This window comes from Populus euphratica, unplaced genomic scaffold (assembly GCF_000495115.2).
Source record: "Populus euphratica unplaced genomic scaffold, PopEup_1.0 scaffold59.1, whole genome shotgun sequence".
Classification (NCBI taxonomy): domain Eukaryota; kingdom Viridiplantae; phylum Streptophyta; class Magnoliopsida; order Malpighiales; family Salicaceae; genus Populus; species Populus euphratica.
The window spans coordinates 399,895-412,612 of NW_011499940.1; the positions used below are offsets into that span (position 1 = coordinate 399,895).

Consider the following 12,718-nt stretch of genomic DNA (forward strand, 5'->3'; position numbering starts at 1 on the left):
ATAAATACTTACAAAAAAAATGATGCAAGAAATCCTTGGATGTATATGTTCAACCGCTATGATTTTTTGCATCTCTGAGAGACACTAAGCCACTCAAAATAACCTTGTGGATGATGCATGAATGCAGGCTAACTTGTTACACAAAACTGCCCTTCAGAAACACTTCAGAAACAAGACAAGTTTAGCGACAACAGCAGAATTATAGCAGCTAAATCAGACATCCTCAGAATAAAAGAGAATGTGCCTGTTCTTTTCCCTCACAGTGACAGGGTGTGTGCGCTAATTGTTTTATACAGAAAAATCGAGTTGTCCTAGACTTGCCTATTTCTTCCATCATTTAATTAGTCTACAAAATTGAAGTCCAGAAAGCTTCATGATATACAGAACTATCAATCGTTGGGTGCCCTTACCTTCAGAACTGGCAAGGACATCTCCTCATGTTTTATAGAGTTAGCTTTGCCACTTGATGCACCTCAATGGCCTTTATGACCAGTATTTGTGTTAACACAGAATAAAGCCTAGGAATCTGCAACACACAACATCATCAGATAAATTTCATATAAAATCGAAACAACATTGATTATTAACACAAAATCCATTGTTAAGGAGAAGAATGATGGTAAAAAATACAATACATGGTGAGTGTGAAGCAGTGGACATGGGAATTCAAGTAAAAACAACTTAGTAGTGGATCCACTCAAATGATCCGAGAAAAAGAATTTCATAATCCATTACGATTCTGTTTATAGGACTGGGAATGGTCCAACATGTATAGAGATAGCCAAAATTTCAAGTTCTAGACTTTTATGATGAGAATCCCATTAATTTTGGGTGCCTTTTGAATAAAAAAATTATTTATGACGGGCAGGCTAGCTACTTTATGATCAGAAAATGGTAGACCTGGTTTTATGTCTCCTTAAGGACTGAAACAAAGGATAGTTTACCTAGTATGATATAGTTTTATACCAATTGCCCCTGATATAGCAACTTCACATTGTGTTGTTTTGGTAAAAGCCGAAGTGACTTATTTTTACCCCTAAGAATTCTTTAAAACCTAGAAAATGTCATGGATTAAAAAATTTGTAAATGCCATCTCATTACTTCTACTTCTATTTTTCCCCTCTTGCTCCTCTTCTCTTGTTTTTTTTAGTTGAAAAATCAAATAAGGTATTTCATCCCTGGCTATGTACTTCTATAATTATTAATTAGAATCACACTTCAGCGGTACTGCGTGAAAAGGAAGCCCAAAAAAATCAGCCAGTGCCATCTCAGAAATCTGGTGTTATTACTAGAAACCAAGACATTTCTTCTACTTCTTACCCCTCTGAGGCAAAAGTGAGTTCAGCCCCACCAAAAGCACAATCTTACTGCAAGTGGGTTCACTGGGGTAAGGGTGGGGATAATTAGCCATTAAAATGAATTTGGTTCCCTATGTCAGCTTCTTTTCCGACAAGCAAAGCGCTCTTTGCGCTCTTTCAATACGAGGATCGTTCTTAATCAATTTCACCCGAACATTAGATGCTATCGCTCACTTTCATAATCACACTGAGCATTGATTAAATATTTTTCAAAAGTGAGATACCATTTAAGAACTTCAAAAAAAGTTTGGAATGTCTATCTATAAGTAGAGGAATTCAATTACAAAAGGCTTGCTTTAAGTTGTATTTTGCACCCAAAGAGCACCTGAACCACATACCTTACTTATTTGGCAAGAAGGCATGACCACAAAAGTAAGTTCACTTCTGGGATGAACCATTGTTATGACCAGAACCAGACTTTCCTCCATTGCTAATGGCATCACTTGTCTTCACCCGTCGATAAAAGAGAACATATGCAGCAGCTGATTTCACATCTTCTTCATTTATAGGTGATATGTGGGTGTCATCAAAGTTGTACCACCTGTTCTCGTCCAGAAGCTGCACAATACAGGCACAAATAAAAATAAAGAGATTAAAAAAGAAAAGGAATGCATGCTGAATCCTAAAAGTTTAAGAAATGAACCAACCATTGGAAAGCCCACGGCCTCAAGATTAGATCTAGAAGCAGAAACTCGATGGACAGAAATGTTCTGTCAGCTTAGCTCCTAAATCTACTAATCATAACACATAAAGACTTGAACAGACTACCTTGTCAAACACATGAATGAGCTGTAGAAAGGTCTTAATGCCCAAACATTTTATCTAACTTCAAATTAATTAGCACCGACTATTGAACCTTTCTTTGGAAACTGTCAATACTAGCCAATAATATGAGCTGCACACCAATCTTCTAAATCATGCACCTATTATCAGTTCCTTCCATGCTCACCTTGATATGTGCAGTGTAGTGCCCACTTCCCATGCCACCATAATGGTTGGTCAATGCATAAAGTTCATAGAGTTGACGTTGAGTGTTGTTCTTGTTGGCGATGTACTTTGTCAAGTCAAAGTCATGAATAGGAAAGTTGACAAAAGTTTCTAGTTTATGCTTCATTGATCTGCTAAACGAAAACCTTTTCAAATGGATGACTAACACTTCTGGAAGCCTCCATAAGTCAAGCTTTTTACTTGCTTGCCGTCGCTCCTTACATTTTGGGCAGTACCTGCATCAGATATATTCAAACTAATTTTTTAGTGCAATTCCTTTACCTTCAACATGTGAACAATAAATAATTCTATGACATGCAAATGCACAAGGAAAATGCCAACCAATGACATTCCGTTAGGGATTGGTCTGCCAACCAATAAAAAATTGCATGTGGGGGAATAATAGACACTAACCACATATCTTCAGGCACCAAAGGCTCTTCACGCAGAAAAGCTTCTAGACAGGTGTACAAGGAGAGAGGTTCAATACGAGCCTTCTTATTCACGGGTCCATACTTGAACACTTCAGGCAAGTTTTCCAAGTAATGAGTATCATACTTTTCTAAGAGCTCCCGTGACCAATCAACATGTACAAGTATTGATGCTGATGTTGAGGATAATTTAATTGCCTTGTCTTCGCCCACAGAAAGATCAACCCATGCATTACTTTCCTCAACCAACTGGAGAGGTAGTTTAAATAATGTTACTGCATTACTATCCTTGTTCACTGAATCTGACATAGGGTTACTACATGCTTCACCAGAACTGCTGTCACGGCACTGTTCTGATGCCGCCAAAGACAGGCAAGGCTCAGAAGTATCAGCTTGTCTCAAACTTTCAGATCTTAACAAAGGCGAGAGCATTGTGTTAACTACTGTCTGTATGTCACCTCTTGTAATTACTTCATCCTGTGAGATCAGAGAGACAAGAGGTGTTCCAAAGGGTTTCCAATGTTGAGCAGCCTGTGTAGCACCCGTTTCCCTGTCATTCAATTAATAATTAAGAGATCCAAAAAGATGCATACACAAGCAAGTACAAACAGATGGAAATATAAAGCACTTAATGCACAGCGCCTTCCAGACAAACAAAGGGAACAATTGGTGTAGGGTATGAATATCCAGATCAGATAATACATACTGTTCTTGGCGACGATGAATCAACCTAATCAGAAGTGTTTTCTTCAGAGATTTTGGTATCTTGTAGGCAACAAGGTGGTCATCATCTTTGATCATGGAAAGGGATATTAAGGGGTCTTCTAAAAATCTTTGAAACAAATGGTTCCGTACCTGTGAACAACATGTTCCAATAAGTCAAGCCAGGGAATTGCACATCCATGATTTTATGAACATGAGTAACAACAGTCAATGCTATTAACCTCAGCAAGTTTAAGGTCTTCATTATTCTTCAAGGAACAAGCACTGCTAAGTGCATTTATCAAGTCTCTGCATCGCCCCTGCTTTGGAACAGTCACAGTGCAAGAAAATGGCAGGGCACTTCCATCACAAGTAAAAATCGTAACAGTCATTGAACGTGTAGTGGTGGATTGAAGCGGCAAGGAGAGGTACATAAAGGGATCGAATGTAACAGAGATTTTATGGCACTCAGGGCAAACCAAAGTTGACTTGTACTGGCCCTGTGAATAGTGAAACAGTCAACAGTACAATTTAGCATGAATTTAGAACAGCAAAAACAGTGGAATGAGGGCAATTAACAGGTGTATGTGTCCACATGGAAGCATAAAAATTAGCACATCTTTAGTATGAAGCAAGAATACCAAGCTTCACATCAAAGACTTCCATGAAAAATTTATATAGGTTGAATTTTGTGGATTTTGGAATGACACTAAATTCAATCACTCACCTGCACCAGTACATCCTCATATGACCCTGTCTTGACCTATCCTCAATGACTGGCATATTTATCTTAATATTTTTTACTCTTCCTACAAATTGCAATCACCTCTTATTTAACCATTTCAAGCATTTTCAAACATTCATCTTAATATTCCTGCTTGTATATTTCATAGCAAAATGCATCTTCACAATTCCTGCTGTCTATTTTATTAAAAATTGCATCTTCACCATGAAGCATGGATTACCACATCATGAATCTAGCGCAGGCCTAATCAATATAGAATGTACCCTTCAACGAACTAGGGATCCATACTTGCATGATACCCAGCAATGTTTCTTAATTTCACCACCTGAGGTGCCAGAAATGGTCACATTGAGGCGCCTTTACTCAAATAACACCTCCATTCATGTTGCTAGGATTATGATACATGAACTCTATTTTAGTCCTACTTGCATGAAACCTTGTACTCTAAATGCTTTTTCATAACTCTAAATCTCTTGTTTTCCCCAACCTTGGTTTCATGGTTATCAAAACTATTTCATAAGAAAAAAACCATGCACAATTATTTGGTGTGCCTGTGCGTGTGTGCATGATTTAGCTGCACACTATCAAATATCATCCTATATATGTCTGGTCAGTTTATCCACAACCAAAAAAACAAGGATTTGATGTAAGCAAATTTGAATAATCATTATAATATGCACCTGGCAAACATCAACAATTATAGAATCATTACGAGCAATATGATTTGCCCAATACTCATCAGCAACTTCTTCATCTGGACGACCATCAGCATCTTTAGACTTTTTATAAGGCTTGTGTTTGACACGATTCAGATCTTCATGGAGACCATCTAAAAGAAATGCTAAAAGCTCCTGCAATGATACCAACCATTTAGCTTACACAAACCATGCATAATCCACAGAAAATGCAACAACACAGACCATTAGTGAAAAGTTCATTGCACTTGAGAACTTGAGAACCTGAGAATCGTGTTGATTGTAGCCACTAAATTGAGGTGCAAATCGAGCCAACTTCATTTTAAATTGTCGAGGAGCAATTGCTGTTCGTCCAGGTGCCCACAGCCTTCGAAGTAACTCACCAAATGCTAGAGCAAGCTCACCCTACAAAAAAGCTAACTCAATTCAATAGAGTATTAACAGAATAGTTCAACAATGACTTGCAATACTTAAACAGCTGAATAAAACTTCCATCAATAAAAAGCCACTCCTGATATAATCCATCCATTAAAAATAATTTCCATTCAATCATTCTGAGTGATAGATGAGCTTTGCATCTCACTGTTTGACCTAGAGGTCTATTGATTGGCTGGAACTCATTTGCAAGGTAAGCTACATGGGTATCCAACAGCCATATCAATGTAAAGAAATATGCTCCTATAGAGTCATTTCTATTATATGCAGAGAAGGCCACGCCAAAAAAAAGAAAAAACACAACAACGAGAGGCGGGGGGAGAATTTTTCCTTGCAGTTTTTAAAACTGGCCTTCTATTTTATCATTGATGAGAAATATCTTCAGTAAGCAAGCATTGTGTACAGGAAACTCAAACATGGACTCAAAAACATCAAAATTATGTTAAAAAAATTGCTCCAATGCCAAGTTCTGGCTGGACAAAGAACTTAAAAAATCCATTCACTCAAAGTTTTGTACCCCTGATGCCATTATTTTTATCATTTCTATGACCTTATTTTTACTGCAATCTCAAAAAAATCTTGTATCTCCCAAAGAAGCTACAAAAAATTAGTAACAAAGCATGTTTCCATGCTGCAAACATTATTATACAGAAGGTAGAAAACAGCAATGTGTGGGATGCAGAGATTTCCCAGGAAGTCCACAGATACATCTGTAAGATTTCAAATATATGCTTGTACATCACAGTACATAAATTTTGAGTGAAAACATAGCCGTCCCTTTATTAATTTAAACAATAGCTCATATGCCTATAAACATTCTAGGTCGCTGAGCCCACCAAGTTTGAAAGGGGCTCAAATTAGTTAAGAAGCTCTACTTGTGAATGGTACAAATGAAAGGTTTTATCTATTTTACATCTGACATAAAGTACCAAACTACCAATCACTGCCACAAATGATCTGATCTAAACAACTCAAGAAAAAAAAAAGCATGAACAAAACCTATGAAAGAAACAACAGACTGTAAAAAAAACGGTTATATTAATCAAAAAACAAATTGCCCCTCAATCAACATCTGAACTTAGTTCATGCATGGCATGAAAGAAAACTGTGCTATTTATCAACAAGACACAAGATGATATCTAACAAACTCAAAACTAAGAAATTTTTGCTATCCAGTGGTACCTCTTCACTCAGAATTTTAAGTATTTCAAAATCATACTTGGAAGAAAATAAGCATAATTTATACTGTTCATCAATAATCAAACTTACCACCATACCGAGTGGGTTTTGCCAATTTATCTCTTGATGATAATCCTCCCGAAAATATTTGGCAAACTCTGATGTGTGAACAAGACATTGTATTGCACTATTCATAAAGCATGTGTTCCCTAGGTTCTGCAACCCAATCAAGCCACCAGAAGACCCCCTTGTAGTAACAGTACTGATCCCATATGTGTTATCCAACTCCCTACCTTGAGATGTCAGATTCAGACTTTGTGATAGCTCTGTGCTGCCGCCTCTAGAAGCACCCTTGCTTGCAGATAAACCTCCTGCAATGGATAAGCTTGACTTAGAAGGCTCTAAAAGAAAAGAACTAGCTTCCTTCACAGTAGATCCATTGCCCTGGGCAGATCTTATAAAACGACTCAATGCAGTACCATTGGCATTGTTATGAACCTCCACCAGAATCTGTATAAGGTTAGAGAACAAAAGAAAAGTCAAATGTTAAAACAAGAAAGTAACATGTAGTTTATACTATGGCACAGTACAAGAAGACTTACATCTTGATCCATCTGTAAGTTGGCGTCGTCAAGTGTTCTATCCATGTCATTCATCAAAGCATGTTTACGTTGGCCATAGTAATCCCAAATGCATACCTGTAAGAAAGAATACTAATTGATAAGAAATTGAATACGAGGAATAACTCAACATATTTTCACAAGAAACTTACCATCTATATTTCAAAATATAAAAATAAATATCTGGGGTATTTTCAAGCCTTTACCTGCTCTAAGTTCAGATCAAAAAGCTCACAAGCTCTTTTGTGAAGCTCTCCTATTGTCTCCTGTGAAAATGATTCAGTTTTTGATAAGCAATCACAAGATATACATGGGGAACATTTCATAAGATGAAAACTTACAATTGAGACTTTAAACTATTACCACTCAAATTGTAGTATTCAAATTCCAAACGCCATTTAGAACTGATACATTGGCTCTAATTATTTATTAGTTGTAATAATCCAATGTTGAAACTGCATTTATTTGACGAACAAGGAATGCAATTTCAAATTTATGTCTATATTGTTGCAACAATTCCAACATGGTAGTTATAGAGGTGGTCAGGGTGATGAATTTGATGAAGAAATGACAATTTTGTGGTGGATTTAGGGTAATAGTTGTAGGGGATGATGATGTGATACTCACGATGAGATGGGGCAACATTGTTGTGATGGTGTAAACATAATGTCAAGTGTTAGCATTTTTAGCAATTTCCTTTTATTTACTAGTTTTTTAAGTGTTCTTGAGAATTATTTTATTTCCAGAGACACCCAATACTGATTTCAGAAACATTCTCAAAGTTACTCAAAAGATCAAGTGTTGAAATTTTCAATAGTTTATGCTAATTGAGTCGTCAAACATGTCCTTAAGTCAACTTACAACAAAATGAGTAGCTCGATAAAGTAGTAAATCATGAAAGATTTCAATTCATACCTTCTTGCTAATTCTTATTGTACTCCGATCACCCTTCGGCGTAACAAATAGCTGAAGACGGAGAGGATACACCTCTACAGCATACTCTGTCTGAGAAAGACCTGAACTGATTACTTTCCGAGCCAATGCTGGACCACCTCCATACCTATACCCAGCAGCGCCAACATATTATAAGAGCATTCCCCCCATTTTAGTTTTTCCTCCAAACAACAGTGGCCCATTGAAAGATGCAATTTAGCAATCTTTTATTGCTTGTGATGATGGGAAGGCAATAAAAAAACAAGCAATAAAAAAAACTCCTACATATGTTCTCCATTCATGTTGGCAGTAGCTATTTAATATGGGTATTGATCATAAAAATCCTAGCAAACATTAAGATTATAACCACTGATCCTTGTGTAAATAATGGAATTAAAAAATGCAAGGACTGAAAACAAAATAGAACAAGAGAGTAATGTCATGTTTTTTGTTCTTCCACAATTTCATACACAACTCACCACGAATACAACTGGTTCCAAACTTCTTGTGGAAGCAATATATAATCTCGGCCTTCTGATAAAGTATCATGAATCTCAAAGCCAACATTTGACTCCTCAGAATTTGCGTCATGTATCAAGTCAGAATTATCAATACTAGCAGGCCTTCTTGAAGAACCAACCGCGTCACAATTCTCTAACATAGATGACCCATCATTAGTAACATTCGTTTGTTCTTGGTTCACATAATCAATCCAATGTTGCCACCATCTATTATAACCAACAAAAAGGTATATCAGCAACCTCATTAATAAAAAATTACCAGCGCAAACTCAATTCAAAAAACACCTTCCATTCTCTACCACAAACACAATGAACAACATTACTAAGTAAATTCCTAAGTTCTCACTTGGCACCTAAACAGTAAAAGTCTCTTTCTTCTTAAAAAAGACTTGAAATATACATTTTTAAGAAATTTCAGATAGCTAAAGACCTATTTTTATAGTAGAAAAAACAAAACAAAACAAAACATGCCCACTTTGCACTTACATTAAAAACTTCGTAACACTAAAAGAATCCAAACAACAGGAGAAAAAAAAGACTTGAATTTAACTCTATAAATCAAAACTTTGATATTTTTTAATTCACAATCTTCATAACACTAAGAACCCACACAGAGAAGAAAGATATAGAAATTAATATTACCTTTGAGTGATTAAATAAAAGCTATCGCCTTCTTTACTATTATTTTCTGAAGTAATTGCAATGTCTCTAATCAAAACCCTCTCTTCTTCTGGTGTCAGCTGTGGCCCGCCGCAACTATTGTTGCACTCCACCGTCAACTCCTTCATCAGAGAAGAAGAGAAATGATTCCTCTCTTCGATCTACTGATTCGTGAAATTTTCTCTTTCGTTTTCGGTTTCCCTGGTTTTTGTTTTTGTTTTCTCGGTAACCAAACAGAGAGCGAGAAAAATATCAGGGGGTTTTAATGTAATGTCCTTTTTAAGTTTGCTAGAAAACTTGCAAATGGGTTGATTTTTCTTCTAAATGGGTCGGTTTTAACTCCATGGTTAAGGATGGTTATTTGACCCGATCCAATAGATACTCTTTTCCGACCTATCTGAAAACTCGGCATCCACTCTATAAAGTAGTGTTTGGTGCATCGTTCTCCGTCTCGATTAGGGATTAGATTCTGGAAAATCTGAAAACTTATTTTTATTAAAATAATATTTTAAAAACAAAATTAATATTTACTAATTAAATTTAATAAATCAATTTTCACTAAGCTAATATTTTATTCTAATTAACTAAAATTTTCTTCAAAGTTAAGTTTAAATCCTACATTTACATTTTTTTACCAAATCTTCAAATTGAATTAGATTTAACAACAACAATAATAATTCGTAAAACAAAAAATTAATAATAAAATGATTGGCTATAGATGCTTGGGATTTAACTGAGGTGGTAGGTACATTCGTTCCTTATTATTACCTCGATTTTTAATCTTAAAAAAAAAACACTTTAAGATAAAAAAAAAAAGTATAAAATCAAAGAAAAGGAAGATTTGCTTATAGAGTTTCCAAAATTAGATGGTTTTTCTAAATGAGCCATTATGGTTCAATGAAAGTTGGATAAAAAGCCCAATAGGGTATTATCACCAGGCCCAAATAAAATAAATTTAATCCGATCAAATTGACAAATTAATTTATTTTATAACTCAATCAAAATCCAATTTTTGAATGAAGATGTTGCAGTTGCAACTTAATTAATGGAAGAATGTCTTCACAAAAACTAGGTGAAGGCAAACGAGCTATGATGCTGTACAGTACAATTACAATGAAACAATATCATCAACTATTGTAACCTTTCCAGTTGTCCCAAGTTCTACCTCTCCATTCCCTGCAGCACCATCTTCAGATGCTTCCATGTCTTCTTCCAAGGGTTTGTACTTGTAAAACCAAGCACAAATTACAAAATACACAAAATTTACAAACTGGATGCCTGTTACAAGCCAATAATAATAATCCAGCTTTCCTCTATTAAGGTTCCTGTCAGGTAACCACTAGTTCTTGTGGCCTGTGTACTTATGAGCTAATGACACCATAAATGTGCCCAAGTAATTTCCCATAGAATTTGCTATCCAAAATAACCCTAAAGCAATGCTTCTCATGCTTTCTGGGGATTGATCAAAGAGAAATTCCAACTGTCCAACAGTCATGAAGATTTCTGATATTCCATGAAGGGAAAGCTGAGGAACTAGCCAGAATACACTTCTAGGAACAGTGGCTTTAGGGTTATCCAATAAGTTATGATGCTCTGCCACCGTTCTTCTCTTTTTCTCAACCAATGCAGAAACAATTGACGTGAGAATGTTGAAGATTAGGCCTATGCCCATTCTTTGTAGGTATGTGATGCCTGCAGGGGTTCCTGTGAATCTACGCACAAAGGGCACGAAGAGGCGTTCTTAGAGAACGAGCCCTATCATCCCGGTCAGGATAGCAAGGACGGCCATACTAGCTGGTGGAATTTGGAAGGAATTTGACAGATGACGTTTCATAGTCCAAGCCTGTTGAGTATTGAAGCTGCCACTATGTGAATTAGCTGTGACATGTAGAATCCCTGCTGCCCAAACTGGAAGCAATCTGAGAAAGGATTTTAGCTCCTCTACTCGATGCACGGTTGCTATCTTCCATGGATTTGGTGGGTTGGAATCCGTTGCTTCACCATCCTTCATTACTGCTGCTTTATCAAGCCACCTGAAAAACGCGAAGGCCAGTTCAGAAATTCTTCAACAGCAAATTTAAGGCCAATGACCACATGGTACTGGCCTAGGTCGGGTTCCCATATTGGTCAGCATTCTAAAGATATTTTGAAAACATATAGCAACATCAGGAGCTTAACACAACTTACTTGAACTGAGGGGTGTGTAAAAGCCTTCCATGTACAGATATAGCAGCATCAAGTTCTTTGTTTTGGTACAAGAGACTTGAATCTTCTGGAGCCACAGCTTTTCTCTACCTTATAGCAGAAACAATCACTTGAGTTACTCTAACCGATGGGCTTCCTCCTGGTTTCACCTTCTTATAAAGCGGAGAACCAGCTAGAAAGACAATGAAAGCTATTCCCATGGCGATAGTAGGTATTCCAAGACCCCACCCCCAACTCACATTATCTTGTATGTAGACCACAACACTTACTGCTGTTAGTCTTGCTAATCCCAAGCTAAAATAGTACCAATTGAAAAGGTTCCAGCTTCGAGATTCGACGCTTGATTTGCTCATATCCAATTGGTCTGCGGCATAGGTCATAACACAAGGCCTAGTTCCACCCAAGCCAATAGCTAAGAGGAGTAGAGACAAGTAGAGGGTGTTTAGTTGGAAATTCGAAGCCTCTTTGCAGTCCACAAGCGTTGGACAAGGTGGAGGATGTAGTGATTTCAGTAGTGCTGTTGTGGTGAAGCTGATTAATCCCTGCGGTAATAATTACAGAAGTGAATGTACTGGTGATACAGCGGAGATGGCATGTACGGAAATGTATTGTAGTTTCGAATTAAGCATTTCTGGGCCAAATCAATTCTTCAGCTTTCTGAACTAACTAGTTTGGATCGACCAATGAGCTTCGTATCCGTTTGGGAACACAGTACAACCTGCATCAGAAGCTTACTGCATTCCCAAACTGTCTCTTCGTGTAAAAGCCTTCTCTAGCCCAGATCGGACTAGTGCATTCATGAGAAATTCTTCTCTCGCAATCTATTCTTAAATTTGAATCCAAAATGATAGCATGGAAAACAATCGCATTCGAGAAAGATTGATTTGACGACTATATTGAAAGCCCAAGGCACCTTATTAACAACTGCAATATCAAGATTCTACTTTCATGTATGGATCTTCAGTTAATTAAGGACTTGGTGCTACAACATTAAACAAAAATATATGCCGAGAGAGTGAAGAGAATAAGAACCAGTTCAAAGATAATGGAACCAACGATAATGGCCCAAAATCGGCCAGCAACTGAGTCAGCAATCAAAGCACCGATCAAATAAATCTACTTGTGAATTTAGAAGTTTGTGAGCGCTATTCTATGTACACTAGGAAAAGAATACTTGGAAGAAAAAAAATCATACTGAGCCCTACATGCATTTTGATACTCTCGTTCCCTACACTTGTGGATCTGTG

The 12,718-nt window shown here is 36.8% G+C and overlaps 1 protein-coding gene and 1 pseudogene across 2 annotated transcripts; both read right to left on the reverse strand.

Moving 5' to 3' along the window:
• Positions 1-122: 122 nt before the first annotated feature.
• LOC105136912 (ubiquitin carboxyl-terminal hydrolase 5-like) lies at positions 123-9,608 on the reverse strand. 2 transcript variants are annotated; one of them, XM_011042425.1, is made up of 15 exons: positions 9,249-9,605; positions 8,565-8,813; positions 8,068-8,212; positions 7,359-7,418; positions 7,135-7,230; positions 7,012-7,042; positions 6,623-6,903; positions 5,183-5,323; positions 4,904-5,074; positions 3,721-3,978; positions 3,483-3,631; positions 2,760-3,326; positions 2,308-2,581; positions 1,697-1,916; positions 123-526 (listed from the first exon to the last, which is right to left on the reverse strand). In XM_011042425.1, exons 1-14 carry the CDS (start codon positions 9,392-9,394, stop codon positions 1,737-1,739), a joined length of 2,748 nt encoding a protein of 915 aa, XP_011040727.1. In that variant the 5' UTR covers positions 9,395-9,605; the 3' UTR covers positions 123-526; positions 1,697-1,736. The 2 variants fall into 2 exon arrangements, with proteins under 2 accessions (XP_011040727.1, XP_011040726.1); XM_011042424.1 differs by having other exon boundaries at positions 6,623-7,042; positions 9,249-9,608.
• A 689-nt stretch (positions 9,609-10,297) lies between these two features.
• LOC105136951 (protein NRT1/ PTR FAMILY 3.1-like) lies at positions 10,298-12,682 on the reverse strand (annotated as a pseudogene).
• Positions 12,683-12,718: the final 36 nt, after the last annotated feature.